At 39.5% G+C, this 15,702-nt stretch overlaps 1 protein-coding gene across 10 annotated transcripts in view; it reads right to left on the minus strand.

The window, feature by feature from the left end:
- Nucleotides 1-15,702, minus strand: part of ptprfb (protein tyrosine phosphatase receptor type Fb) — a 189,703-nt gene that overhangs the window by 62,391 nt on the left and 111,610 nt on the right. For 6 of the 10 annotated variants that reach the window (XM_049478908.1, XM_049478910.1, XM_049478907.1 and 3 more), the window contains 3 exons: nt 15,280-15,585; nt 12,176-12,369; nt 4,676-4,702 (listed from right to left, as the gene is read on the minus strand). In XM_049478908.1, the coding sequence (XP_049334865.1) occupies nt 4,676-4,702; nt 12,176-12,369; nt 15,280-15,585 (527 nt within the window). The remainder of the gene's footprint in view (nt 1-4,675; nt 4,703-12,175; nt 12,370-15,279; nt 15,586-15,702) is intronic. The other 4 variants (XM_049478913.1, XM_049478912.1, XM_049478909.1 and 1 more) reach the window with 3 other exon arrangements.

Here is a 15,702-nt window from a genome sequence, read left to right on the forward strand (position 1 = left end):
GTTTTAAAAGGCCACGCCTTCTTTTTGAAATTTTGAATTTTTCAATCTTAAACAGTTTAATTCTAAATACAGTAAATACTGATTTTAAAAAGTCCTCTTAAATAAAGCAATCGAGCAATCAGTGACCAGACCCCGCCCCCTTTCATAGGGAGGGCGTCGGGTCAGCTGATTTCTGGCCAATCACACGACAGGAGGAGAAGAACTCTGCTAAAAGCTGGAACACAGTAGAGAACACACACAAACAGAGCACACAGCACACGCCAAGCGCAATACACACACACACACACACACACACACACCTCTAATATTTAATATTTAATATTAACGTTCAATAAGCTGATACATAAATGTATTATACATTGGTGCCTACATAAACTCTTCATATATCAAATGTATATCAAACAAACAAATAAATAATTAAGTGTTAATGTATCTTAATGTACAGAGATTTAATTTTAATTCCATTTTATTAGATTTTTTGAGGGCTGCTATTGGTTCGTTTATCATGAACAGAACCACAATAGCAAAATCTATAAAAAATATCTAGCTTATATGTAATAAGATGTGATATATTTATGTAATTAGTTGCGATAAATCATATTATTCACAAAAAGGAGATTTGTTTTACTAAAGTACTGGAAAACAGGCATGATATTACACCTACAGGAACTTTAATGACATCTCTTTCTAAACCCACAGGAATTAATATAAAGTTTATATTATAGTATTTTATTATAAGGGCTGTCAATCACATCTATCTCTCTATCTATCTATCTAAAAATGTAAAAATCACTAAAACTATACTGAGAATTTAAGATTTCAGATTAATCATAAAGTATGTAAAATATTTAAATGTAATAATAAGTAGATATTTATTTTTCTTTGCTATTATACATATATAACAAAAAATAAGGATATCTATTTAGAGCATCTATCTATCTATCTATCTATCTATCTATCTATCTATCTATCTGTCTGTCTGTCTGTCTGTCTGTCTGTCTTTCTATCTATCTATCTATCTATCTATCTGTCTGTCTGTCTGTCTGTCTGTCTGTCTGTCTGTCTTTCTATCTGTCTGTCTGTCTGTCTGTCTGTCTGTCTGTCTGTCTGTCTTTCTTTCTATCTATATATCTATCTATCTATCTATCTATCTATCTATCTATCTGTCTGTCTGTCTGTCTGTCTGTCTGTCTGTCTGTCTGTCTGTCTGTCTGTCTGTCTTTCTATCTATATATCTATCTATCTATCTATCTATCTATCTATCTATCTATCTATCTATCTGTCTATCTGTCTGTCTGTCTGTCTGTCTGTCTGTCTGTCTATCTATCTATCTATCTATCTATCTATCTATCTATCAGTCTGTCTGTCTGTCTGTCTGTCTATCTATCTGTCTGTCTATCTGTCTATCTAAATAACAAATGTTATAAGTTAAAATGATCAGTCAAAATGTTATATATATATAACATTTTATATATATATATATATTCCATATACATAATAACAACCCCAAACACATTTCTAAAGATAAAGGTAAAGGTGGCAATTAATGTATATTTCCAGACCTAAACCCATTTGAGCACCTTTGGGGAATCCTCAAGCTGAATTATATGGACACTTTTGGAAACAATTGGATGTTTTCACTCAGTGGTGTATATAAATATCTTCTACTTTGGTTTTTTTGGTGTTATTTCTGTAATCACTCGACTTTTCTCGAGTTTCTCCTCAGTCTGATGAAGAGCTTCATGTGATTAAAGCGTTTTCTTCTATAATTAAAGTTCAGTATTCTAATTATAGAGCTGCATTTCCCAGTCTGCTCAGGCTGGGCTTTAAATGGGTTTTATATTTAAATATGGGTTACTCAGACTGACGGAGTCTCCCACACACACTCAAACCACAGAGACGGAGGAGAAAACGCAAAAAACAATCCCAGATTCTTCATTTAGAGCTGTATTTTCATTAACTTTAATCATAAGGAATTACTGAAGGGAGGCTTTATGAAGAGCTCATTCATCTTCCACTCAAAAATACGCTATTATTTAGATTCACGCTCACAGTCAATACAGCATACTTACTCATTAACCTGGATTACAGCTAGTTTTCATACTTTTATTTATATATACTGTATATATTTATATATTTTTTGTAGCAGAAGCTTCATAAGTAACTCATACAGGGTTATACACTTTTCAGTTTCAATACATTTCCATGACTTTTCCCTTCGTGGCCAATTTTAATGACCATACAATCTTTTAAACATTAGTACAGACATGGCAAAAAGCAAAAAACTAAAAATCCATGTCATAAACTGGTTATAATATGCATATATCTCACCTAAAATTAATTAAAACACTTTGTAATGTCAAACATTTCTGCATATTTTGCATTTAACGGATTTACCCAAAAATGTAATTAATTTTTAAAAGTAAATTTATGGTAAAAAAAAAAAAGGAAGATTATGTTTTTTTTTATTTTTTTTATTTCCATGACTTTTCCAAATCTTTCTGTTTTTGTTTTTTTGTTTTTTTTCCAAAACGTATCCAGGCCTGGAAATTGCTATTTTTTTAAACTCCATGACTTTTCCAGGTTTTTCATAACCGTACGAACCTTGCTCATAAACTTAAATCAGTGATATTAGCATCATTAGCATCTATGAAAAATGAAAAATGTTTGGTGCTTGAAGCTAGATTTTGGTTTTAAAATGACTAAAATTACATTTTTAGAGTTTGATTTCTACAGAGGAGCACAGACCATTATTAACACATATTTAATTCCATGAAAAATCCAAATCATACACATAATTTATATTTATCAGTGTGTTTTCCCCCAGTTTCCCTATAGGACTAATTTTAGTTTGTTTAGCTACTTTTATTTTATTTAGCACCACCTGATCTGCCTGATTAGTTATGTCCTGTTGTTAGCTTTATTATGTTTAACTTTTAAAATAAGCGACTAAAATAAGCTTCATCAGTAATTTATAACCCTGACTTAATCATATTAGCATTAACACCTTTAAAAAATGTGGTATAGTGCTAGCGGCTTGACTTTAAATTTAGAATAACACTGAAATTTCTGTTAAGAATGGGAAATTCAGGCTTGTTCTTAGCATTTTTGTTACTTGTTCATTTAAACCCTGTTTCATTAGGTATTTTTGCATTAACCTATTTTATGTTAAAGCTCCAACTCACAGGAAAAAAGCTAATATAACGTGACGCTAACAGGTAATTACTAGCGTTCGATCACCGTTAGCACTGTTAGCCACATTAGCAGGTTTGGCTAAGCTAATGTTTTAAACGGTGTATAAATAGGCCTGTTTGCGCTCAATTAGTCTTAGCCATGTTAGCTGTAAAGATATACATGAGGCATCACATCGATCCACGCTAACACTAACGGACCAGGATGTGTGTGTCTGTGTGTGATAGAGTGTGTGTGTGTGTGTTTCCCCCAGAGCTCTGTGTACAGTCACACTTCATTAGAGGCTTCATTAGCAGGCTGACGCGCCGCTAGCCGAGACAGCGAGCTGATAGAATAAATAAGGTGGTGCTGGACACACACACACACACACACAGGCAGGCCAGCAAACCACACAGAGTTTTCCCACCCGATGCTACACACACACACACACGCACACAAACCGCATGGCGGAATGTGCTCTTCCTTGGACTCCGGCTGCTGATGCAGTAAAGCCATTATACACATATACTCTCTCTATATATCAAACCACAGAACATAGTAACATCAATTAATTTAGCTCTGAAACAGTGTTAGCATGTCCAGCTGTTAGCCACTGTGGATAATCCGCTATTGTGGACTTCATAATAAAAGTCCTCAGGCCAGCTTTTATGATTATTTATACTTGTATACCAAGAACGATAGGAAAAACGTATTGTTTTATATATATTTAATTCGGAATATTTAATTTTATTTGGTTTTAACTAAGTAACCTTTTAATGAAAATATGGTTTAATATGTAAATTCTGTTAATATTTGCATCTCATTTTTAGCATTTTAAGCAGGGCTGGTATATAATTTATTATTAGAGAGTAACTCATTTAATCGATGTAAAATATGTGTTAGAGTGTAGTAACGATTGAGAAATTTATGGTCTATAAGCATCCAAAAAAATAACCTCTGGCATGTGTGTGTTCTTTGTACTTTTTATAAGTGAATAAATGTGCAAAAAACAATAATAAAATGGTATGTAATTGTAATTGTAATTCTTGATATATAGTATTTACAGCATCTGTTACTGACAGATTATCTTTACAGTGCGAACTCTTCAGTCCAGTTCATTCAAGCTGAGCACAAAGGGCAGAACACTATCGACTACTCTAGCCTGTATATGACATATATACGTTTACCATAGTCGGTGGGGATTTTTTTCTACTGTTTTTATATTGATAATAAAATTTAATAAAATTCTGTCATATCTACCGAAATTAAGAACAATATTGTGCTAAAAAATTTTGACAAAAAAGGACCACTGCTAATTTCAATTTAAAAGGAAAATAATTACGGGCTGCTGATTTAAATCCTTTTTTAGAGAAATAATTAGATAAATGTAAAACTTTTTGATAGTTTGAAATATATCATGCACACACACACACACACACATTCCCCAGCCTTAGCAGCAGTAGCAGCAGCATTAGCATTAGCAGCACACACTGAGGTTACTCACATATTCCGTGGACTCGTCATTTTTCCACTGATGGGAAACACATGACAGACGGAAGAGGGGAACAGGAGTGAGAGAGGGAGAGAGGGAGTGAACAACACAGAAAAAAGCATCGACACTTTTTTCACTCATCTACTGATGATCTGAGAGACATGCAGCCGAGCGAAAGAGAGAGCATGTGAGAGAGAGAGAGAGAGAGAGAGAGAGATCGACGAACGTTCAGATGAAACCTGTGGAAATAATTATTTTAATAATAATACTTTAATAACGTTGATGTTTCCGAGAAATCTGAGTAAACCTGAGGAAAATAAACAGATATTAAACACAAAATCAGCAATACTGACACACCTGAGATTCACCTGAGCAGCACCTGTTACAACAAACTCAAAATCATCACACAAACCAACCAATCACAGCACCCAACACCTGGACACACCTCCTCTCACAGATTAACCCCACTCCATATTTAAAATGTGCATGGAGGTAGATATTGTATCTCAGGTGTTGGTGTTGCTAGATGGTTGTTATGGTGTTGCTATGTCGCAGCTTTGGTATCTCAGGTACTTTTGGTGGAGTTGCAAAGTGGTTACTTGGGTGTGCTAAAGTGTTGCTAGATAATTTCTAGACGTGGTTGCAATGTTGTTGCAATGGTGTTGCTAAGTGGACGCTTTACTGTAGCAGGTGTTGCATAAGACATGGCTATGGCAGTGCCAGATGGTTGCTATGTGCTATGGTATTTCATGAGTGATTGCTAATTGGTTGCTGTGGTGTTGTTATGGTGTTGTTGGATGCTATTGCTACAGTATTTTAAGTAGTTTCTGTGGTGTTGCTGGATGGTCGATAAAGTTATTGTTCAATGGTTGCTATGGTGTTGCTTTACTATATCAGGTGGTTGCAATGTTGCTGCTAGGTGATTGCTATGCTATGTCAGGTGGTTGCAATGGTGATTGTTATACTATGCCAGGTGGTTGCTATACTATATAAGGTGGTTGCAATGGTGTTGTGATACAATATTAGGTGGTTGCAATTGTGTTGCGATACTATATAAGGTGGTTGCGATGGTGTTGCTATACTATAGTAGACGGTTGCAATGGTATTGCTATACTGTATCAGGTGGTTGCAATAGTGTTGCTAAGTGGTTGCTATACTGTATGAAGTCGTTGCAATGTTGTTCCTAAGTTGTTGCTCTACTGTATCAGGTGGTTGCAATGGTGTTCCTATACTGTGTCAGATGATTGCAATGATATTGCTAGGTGGTTGCTTTACTATATCATGTGGCTGCTATGGTATTGCTATACTATATCAGGTGGTTGCAATAGTGTTGCTAAGTGGTTGCTATACTGTATCAAGTGGTTGCAATGGTGTTACTATACTGTATCAGATGATTGCAATAATACTGCTAGGGGGTTGCCCTACTATATCAGGTGGTTGCAATTGTATTGCTAGGTGGTTGCTTACTATATCAGGTGATCGCAATAGTGTTGCTAAGTGGTTGTTATACTATATCAAGTGGTTACAATGGTGTTGCTATACTATATAAGGTGGCTGCTACGGTGTTGCTATACTGTGTCAGATGATCGCAATGATATTGCTAGGTGGTTGCTCTACTATATCAGGTGGCTGCTGTGGTATTGCTATAATATATCAGGTGGTTGCAGTAGTGTTGCTAAGTGTTTGCTATACTGTATCAAGTGGTTGCAATGGTATTGCTAAGTGGTTGCTATACTATATCAGGTGGCTGCTATGGTATTGCTATTCTATATCAGGTGGTTGCTATAGTGTTGCTAAGTGGTTGCTATACTGTATCAAGTGGCTGCAATGGTGTTACTATACTGTATCAGGTAATGGCAATGGTGTTGCTAAGTTGTTGCTATACTATTTCAGGTGGTTGCAATGGTACTGCTAGGTGTTTGCTACACTATATCAGGTGGTTACAATGCTGTTGTGATACTATATCAGATGATTGCAATGGTATTGCTAGGTGGTTGCTCTACTATATCAGGTGGACACCATGGTGTTGCTATACTGTATCAGGTGGTTGCACTGGTGGTGCTTTACTGTATCTAGTGATTGCAATGGTGTTGCTAGGTGGTTGCTCTACTATATTAGGTGGCAAACACAGTGTTCCTATACTATATCTTTTGTGTGCAATGGTGTTGCTTCTGTTTTATGTAAATTTGCAGCATTTCTATTGGTCCATTCATCGTAAAATTCAGAACCAGGTCGGGTGGGTCCAGATGTTGGCTGGTACTGGTTTATTGTGATGCACTGCCTTCTTACAGATGTTATATTATAATTCCCCCGGGAAAAGACAAGTTTTTACGCGGCACATTTTCTAAAAGTTACCGTAACTTTTACACCCAGTTACGCAACGGATCCTGAAGCTTCCATAGAAGCTGGATCGACCAATCAAGGTGCAGATATCGAACCATGTGATTGTACCACATTATTATTAATATTATTAAATTCAAGGTAATAAATAACTATAGCTAGTGAACAGTGATGGAGTTTGGAGGGCAAGAAACAAAAGTAAGGAGCAAAAGTTTTACTTGGATACACTCTACACACTTTTCTCTTCCCTGAGTGAGTGTGTGTGTGTAGAGTGTGTGTGTGTGTGTGTGTGTGTGTGTGAGAGAATCCTCCGGGGACGGAAAGCCCATTTCTCAGCCTGAGTCTGCCCCCCCGAGCGTGAAATCCCATTACCCCCCGTCGCTCTGGTGACATCAAACTCTACTAGTGCCATGCATCCGGAGCTGACACACACACACACACACACACACACACACACACACACACCAATACACACACACTCACACACAATCACTCTGCGCACTCTGCTGTGTCATTTCCTACACCAGATCAGCTTATTAACTCTTATTTATGGGTTATAACACTGTAAAACGGCTCACAGTTTGTATCTTCGCTATCATAACGATGGGAAAAGTACACCTTTTGCATCTCCAAACGCAAAGCAAAACGCATGCACTAATTCTCTTAATGAATGATGGGTGTGGTTAATTTTGGGCGTAAAAACGTGAAATAAACCAATCAGAGTGTCACTTGCACATCATTCCTTTTAAGAGTCGTCATATGTTATACTCCACCTACTGCAGTTTAGCCCCGCCCCCTCACAGTGAAGTTATAAGGAATGTTTCCACTCTATTTTTTATCTCTCTGTGTGTATTTTTCTTTCTCTCTCTCTCTCTATCTCTATGCATCTATCTTTCTCTCTTTCTGGATCAATTTTCTCTCTCTCTATCTTTCTCTTTTTCTATCTTTCTAACTCTTTTTATGCATCTATCTCTGTATCTCTCTCTCTATTTCTATTTCTCTTTCTGTATCTCTTTCTATATCTATATTTCTCTCTCTCTCTCTCTCTCTGGGCGAGCGAGTGATGTGTATTGGATATATATTTAGCTGCAGAATTAGAGCAGTGTGTGGGCTCAGAGTCTGACCCTGTTTATACACAAAAACACGCTTAACACACCCACACACCCACACACACACTCACACACACACACTCTCTCACATACACAGAGAGAGAAAGACAGTGAGAGTGAGAAAGAAAAATAGAAAGTTTGAGAGTGAGACTAAAAAAGAGAAAGAAATAGATAGAAAAGAGAAAAAGAGATAGAAAAGAGGGTGATTGAGACATAAGAGAGAAAGAGAGAGGTAGAGGGGGGAAAAGAGAAAGAGAGTGAAACAAAAAAAGGGTGTTTGAGAAATGAGCGAGATAAAGACAGAAAGAAAGAGGGAGAGAGTGAGGGAAATGAGACAGACAGTGAGACAGAAAAGAGGGTGATTGAGACAAAAGAGAAAGAGAGAAAGAAAGAGGGATATGGGAAAAGAGACAGAGAGTGAGACAGAAAAGGGGTTGATTGAGAAATAAGTGAGACACGGAGAGAAAGAGAGAGGGAGGGGGAAAAGAGAAAAAGAGTGAGACAGAAAAGAAGGAGATTGAGACATGATAGCAAAAAAGAGGAGGAGAGAGGGGGGAAAGAGGCAGAGAGTGAGACAGAAAAGTGGGTGATTGAGACATGAGAGAGACAAAGAAAGAAAGAGAGAGGGAGGGGGGAAGAGACAGAGTGAGACAGAAAAGAGGGTGATTGAGACATGAAAGAGAAAAAGAGAAATAGAGAGTAGGGAAAGAGAGAATGAAATAGAAAAGAGGGAGATTGAGACATGAGAGAGACAAAGAGAGAAAGAGAGGGAGGGAGAGAAGGAAGAGAGACAGAGAGTGAGACAGAAAAGAGGGTGATTGAGACAAAAGAGAAAGAGAAAAAGAAAGAGGGATATGGGAAAAGAGAGAGTGAGACAGAAAAGAGGTTGATTGAGAAATAAGTGAGACAAAGAACGAAAGAGAGGGAGAGGGGGAAAAGAGAGAGGGAGACAGAAAAGAGGGTGATTGAGACATGAGAGCAAAAAAGAGGAGGAGAGAGGGGGGAAAAGAGGCAGAGAGTGAGATAGAAAAGAGGGTGATTGAAACAAGAGAAAGTGAGAAAAAGGAGAGAAATAGAGAGACAAAAATAACTTTTAGCTTAATCTAAAACTTGAAAAGAAAAAGTTTAAAGTAGCACTTTTAAATGCATCTCCCCTCCATATTAGTTTTATTATAACTTTTATAATAATTCAGCTTCTTTCACTTTTATTCAGCTTTGTAATTAGCTGCACTTTAGTCCACTTACAGATAACAGCCCGTTTATAGATAAGAGTGAATCATACAGAGTCAGAAAGCACAGAATCCAGTCTATTAGACGTGTGATGATTCAGGTCCGTCTCTAATTGCTGTCCATTAACTTCCATTACTTTAAAGCGTCTAAAAGTGTCTTCAGTTCAGATTTCAGCTATTAAACGCGGCAGCAGTATGTTTTTATAACAGCTCTAGTGTATCTACTGTAACTGTAGATTAATATTCATTTATAAAGCATACGGGATGTACGGAATTTTAAAACACAGTATTTATTGTTTAATTATAAGAATAGATGTAAAGATTGCCAGGCTGTTTACTAGAGGTGGGACGAAAATATCAATATTTCAATATATCGTATCGCTTCAATACTTTTATTGAAATATAAAATATTGGTAGTAAAAATTTGTGAAATTAACACCATTACATCCATAATTCCTGGTACTTGATTATTTATGAGATTTGTCTGGAGATATATCACAGTATCGTAATATGATCGTTATAACAGGCAAAGTACTGTGACAATATCGTATCGCGAGATGCCCTGAGATGCCCACCTCGAGTGTAAATGTATTTTTGAATGCAAATTAATGATGTTACCAAGTTAACAGAGCCTGGTGAAGTATTAGTGTAGTTTAATTTAGCGAATTTCACTACTGTAAAAGTCAGAAGGTAGAGTACTAAAATATGGATTAAATCTCATAACTAACACTCAGTGTGAGACAGAAAATAGAAAGAGACAAAAGAATAGAGAAACGATAAGACAGAAAAGACAGAGAGAGAGAGAGAGAGAGAAAGAGACAAAAGAAAACAAGTAAGAGAGAAGTGAGAAGTGAGAGATAGAATGACAAAAGCAAGAGAGAAGAGAAAGAAACAAAAGAAAGCGAGACAGAAAAGAGACTAAAAAGAGAAATAGGAAGACGCCCTGAGATCCCCAACCTGAGTGTAAATGTATTTTTGAATGCAAATTAATGATGTTACCAAGTTTACAGAGCCTGGTGAAGTATTAGTGTAGTTTTATTTAGCGATATTTAAATACAGCATCACTACTGTAAAATTCAGAAGGTAAAGTACTTTTAACTGAAACATGAATTAAATCTTATAACTAACTATAATTCACTACTCACACAGCTTATTGTATTATGCATAAATATATATTTAATGAGCTTTCTGATCTTGAAAAAAGAGCTAAGAAAAATATGTTTTACTAAAGAAGAGAAACATTAAGACAGAAAAGAGAGAAAGAGACAAAAAAGAGAGAAGGTGAGACAGAAGTGAGAGAAAGAATATATTGGATGGTTTCCGATTGTGTTACATTTTCGATAAGTATTTAATCTTAATTAACACTCACTACTCACACCGCTGATGACGGTAAACTCCACCTAGTCCCCGCTGTGCTGCTCGTGTATTCATCCTGCAGGTGCGCTGGAAAAATTGCTTATACAGGTAAATTAGAGACTCTTGTTGGAGGTACGAGGTCACGCAGGAACACGTGTTCACGCACAATAATACACGACTAACAACGCGCAGCCCCGCCCCCCACCCAGCGCAGCCAGCGCTCCGGGGTCTGATCCCGCCTCTCCTACACCAGAGAATCTGCTTAAAGATATTCATGAAAATCTGACTCTTCGTTCTTCTTAAGGATTACTATCTCTCCTTCCATCTCAGCGCAACCTCGTATCTCCGGGCGTCTCCGCCAATCCCCGACGCATTAATGCAACGTGAGTCGCTGCGCCGCGGCGCCGAAGCAGCAGATAGATAAATAAATAAATCGCATGTATACACAGAGTAACAGAGTAACAAGGCAGTGCATACGCAATAAACCCGGAGACGTGGACGAGTTCACGCGAGGTCCACAAAAAAAACAAAACAAGCATCAGAACATATTAACATACAATGCAATATAATGCAATGCATTGCTCCTGGTGACAAAAAAAGAAAAGAAAAACAAATAAAAATGTCTGGAATCAGGTTTCGCTGTTTCTTCCTAGAAATAAGAAGCAAGTGAGGGACGAAGAGAAGAAAGGAGATAAAGAGCGAGACGAAAGGGAAAGAAACGCTTACATATAGTATTAAATGGTACGAGATCAAAAGGTCAAGAGGAAACAAGGTGATACGTTATACACCACACATACAGGCAGGGGATGACACAAATTAGGGAATATAACATCTATACACATAATACTTTGTGTTATACTCTATATGGCCAAAAGTTTGTGGAAACCTAGTGTTGCATCCAAAATCTAGGAACTTTTCAGGAACTTTGTCCCTGTTTTCTTGTGAAAGTAGGGTAAAATTAGAATCTGGAACATTGCTGTGAGATTTTATTGCACATATGTAAACAGCAGCACTGCGGTACCTGAGTTTTGTGGTAGCCAATTTGTTTCTAGGTGGTTGTTAAGGTGTTACTATGGTATTAGTGCTGGCTGCTATGGTGTTGATGTGGTAAACGTGTGGGATGGTAAGGCATTGCTAAGTGTTTGGTGGTGGCTAAGGTATTGTTACAGTATAGGAGTTTATGGCAAGGGTGTTGCTAGGTGGAAGCTATTCTGTTGCTTTGGGACTGCTAAAGTGCTGCTAAGGTACAAGGGGTGAATGCTAAGGTGTTGCTTGTGAAGGTCTTGCAAGGTGGCAGCTAATTTATTGGTTGGTGGCCACTCAAGTGTTGTTAAGATTCAAGGGACAGTTGCTAAGGTGTTGCTAATGTAGGTATTGCAAGGTGGCAGCTAATCTGTTGCTTGGTGGCCACTAAAGTGTTGCTAAGGTGCAAGGTGCAGTTGCTAAGGTGTTGGTAGGTGGCAGCAAATCTGTGGTACCTGAGCTTCCGGTAGCGCCACGTCCAGGATGTTGGGCTGCCCCCGCGGTTCTCCGTTCTCCAGCCGGGAGTAGATCACCTGGTAGCCGCGGATCTGACCGTGCTGCTTGTTGGACAGCGGCGGTTTCCAGGTCACCCGGATGGCCGTGGAGTTCAGAGCCTCCACCTCCAGCTTCCGGGGCGGAGCGCCGGGCACTGAAACAGAGACGGTTACATATATAATTAATATACGGACAAAAATCTGTGGACACCAGCTCATACATAGCTACCTGCTACTGTCCACAAAGCTGTGAGGAACGTTTGATTGCTCTCAGCTTAGATACTGTAAGAGTAAGAGAGCTTTATACTCTTCATGTATCTACAAGTGGCTTTGAGATTATATACAGTGTGTCTACTGTTGTGGTAGCTAATTTGTTTCTAGGCGGTTGCTAAGGTGTTACTATGGTATTAGTGCTGGCTGCTATGGTGATGGTATGGTAAATGTGTTGGTTGGTAAGGCATTGCTAAGTGTTTGTAAAGGTGGATACTATGGTACAGGTGGTGGTGGCTAAGTTTTTGCTACAGTGGTTGATAAAATGTTACTATGGTGCAGTTGGTGGTTGCTAAACGTGTTGCTAGTTGGTGGCCACTAAAGTGTTGCTAAGGTACAAGGGGTGGTTGCTAAGGTGTTGCTACTGTATATATGTTGCTTGTGAAGGTCTTGCTTGGGGGTTGCTAATCTGATACTTCATGGTTGCTAGGATGTTACTATGGTGGTGGTTGCTAAGGTTTTGTTAGTATAAGAGTATAGGAGCTGGTTATGAAGGCTTCTAGGTGGTTGCTATAGTACAGGTGTTGGTTGCTATGTTGTTAGGTGGTTGCTATGGTGTTGCTATGGTACAGGTGGTGGTTGCTAAAGTGAACAGTGTAGGAGTTGGTTGTGAAGGTCTCGCTAGGTGGCAGCTAGACTGTTGCTTGGTGGCTGCTAAACTGTTGCTTGGTACAAAGGGTGGTTGCTAGGTGTTGCTACCATATACGAGTTGCTTGTGAAGGTCTTGCTTGGTGGTTGCTAATCTATTGGTAGGTGGTGGCTGCTATGTTATTGTAACAGTATAGGAGCTGGTTATTAAGGTGGCTAGATGGTTGATAGGGCGTTGCTATGGTACAGATATTGGTTGCTATGGTGGTGTAAGGTGGTTGCTAAATGTTGCTATGGTACAGATAATGGTTGCTATGGTGGTGTTAGGTGGTTGCTAAATGTTACTATGGGACAGGTGGTGGCTGCTATGGTGCTGTTAGGTGGTGGCTAAATTATGGCTACAGTATAGGAGCAGGTTATGAAAGCTGATAGTGGGTTGCTAGGATGTTGCTATAGTACCGAATGTTGGTTGCTATGGTGTTGTTGGATGATTGCTAAAATCTTACTATAGTACACACGGTGGCTCCTAAGGTGTTGTTCTGTGGTAGCTAAGTTTTGCTACAGTATAGGAGCTGGCTATAAAGGGTTCTAGGTGGACACTAAGTAAAGGTGGTTGCTATGGTGTACAGGTGTTGGTTGATATGGGGTTTTTATGTGATTTCTATACTAAAACTGGTGCTGAATGGGATGTTATAATACAAGCATCACATCATCATTGAATCAACAGAGATAGATAAACCAAAACACCAAACAATTAAAGGTTAGAAGGAACAAAGCTGTTTTTTTGAAGAATTAAAAGAGAACTTTAGTTTAGGTTTTAAAAGGAAAGATGAAGAAGAAGAAGAAGAAGAAAGCTCCCCCCACTCAGAGGACGTAAGTGAGATCACAGGAAGATGAGATAAGACAAGATAATCCTTTATTAGTCTCTCAGTGGGGGAATTCACAGACTTACAGCAGTAGAGTGTTAGAGTTAATGCAGCTTCAGACTGAAAAAGACCATAAAAACAGCGTTTTCTCTTCAAACCCGTGAATAAATCTCTGTTGCGAATCTCCACAGATGGAGCTGATTCAGGACTAAGTGCATTTTTCTGTTTTTCTGAGCCTCAAACACTCTGATGTGCTTCTACAGCCAGCTGGAACCTGCTGAACGTCCGCTGAGACGTTTCTTCACTTCAGGATGAAAGCGGCAGGTCTTTATTTTGAAGTTTGTTGCAAAAGATTGCTATGAAGTATCTAATCTTTGGCCAGGTGGTTGCTAAGGTGTTGCTATGGTATTAGTGTTTGTTGGAAAGGTGTTGTTAGGTGGTAGCTAAAGTGTGGCTCCAGTATAGGTGTTGGTTGTTAAGTGTTTCTAAAAGGTGTTACTGAGGTACAGGTGGTGGTTCTCAAAGTGTTGCTCGGTGGCTGCTAAAGTGTTGCTAAGTTACAAGGGGCAGTGGCTAGGTGGAGGTGTTGCTAGGTGTCAGCTAATCTGTTGCTTGGTGGCTGATAAAGTGTTGCTAACGTACAAGGGGCAGTTGCTTAGGTGTTGGTATTGGATGTGTTGCTAGGTGGCAGCTAATCTGTTGTTTGGTGGCCACTAAAGTGTTGCTAAGGCACGGGGCAGTTGCTAAGGTTTTGCTTGGTGGCAGCAATTCTGTTACTTGGTAGTCACTAAAGTGTTGCTAAGGTACAAGGGGCAGATGCTAAGGCGTTGCTAGTAGAGGTGTTGATGGTTGGCAGCTAGTTTGTTGTTTGGTGGCTGCTAAAGTGTTGCACAGGTACAAGGGGCGGATGCTAAGGTGTTGCTACCGTAGGAGATGCTAGGTGGCAGCTAATCTGTTGCTTGATGGCCACGGAAGTGTTGCTAAGGTACAAGGGGCAGGTGCTAAGGTGCTGCTAGCAGAGGTGTTGATAGGTGGCAGCAGATCTGTTGCTCAGTGGGCTGCTTTGCAAGTGTTGCAAAGGTACAAGGGGTGGTTCCTAAGGTACTGTTGGACCACCAACAGTTTGTATAGTGGTTTGGGCCACCAACAGTGAAGATCAGTTGAAGCCTGTTAAAATGAAATGAGATTAAGGAAAGAGACGATTAAGATTAAAGATTAAAGAAGATTTGATCAAGGAAACAGGTTAGAAGAGGGACAGTTGTCCTCTCAGAACAGGTGAGGAAGACGAGGAAAGACGAAGAAAGATGAAGCCAAGGGTCCTGAAAACCGTACGAGACGTACCGTCCTCCCTGGTTTTGATCCGTACCGCCGGGCTCTCGGGGCCGGGGCCCACGTCAGTGTGGGCCCTCACACACACCTTATACTCCGTCCACTTCTCCAGCCCGTCCAGCACGTAGCTGAGGGTGTCCACCCCGATGTCCTTCACCTCGTGCCGCTCGGTGTCCTCGCCGCTCGCCGCCTGGTAGCTAATGCTGTAGCGCACGATGGCGCCGTGGCGACTGGCGGCGGGCGGGGCCACATAACTCACCTTTATACTGGTGGAGCTCAGACTCTCCAGGCGGACGTCCTGAGGGGGGGCCGAGGGGGCTACAGAGGGGGGCGGAGTCAAGGCAAGGAGGGGGAGGGGTCAAGGCAAAGGAGGGGGGAGCAAGCAAAATTAAAACAAGGCAAAGCAAGCACGACTTCTGGGCTGGGAGGTCAACG

This window comes from Astyanax mexicanus, chromosome 4, assembly GCF_023375975.1.
Source record: "Astyanax mexicanus isolate ESR-SI-001 chromosome 4, AstMex3_surface, whole genome shotgun sequence".
Lineage (NCBI taxonomy): Eukaryota > Metazoa > Chordata > Actinopteri > Characiformes > Acestrorhamphidae > Astyanax > Astyanax mexicanus.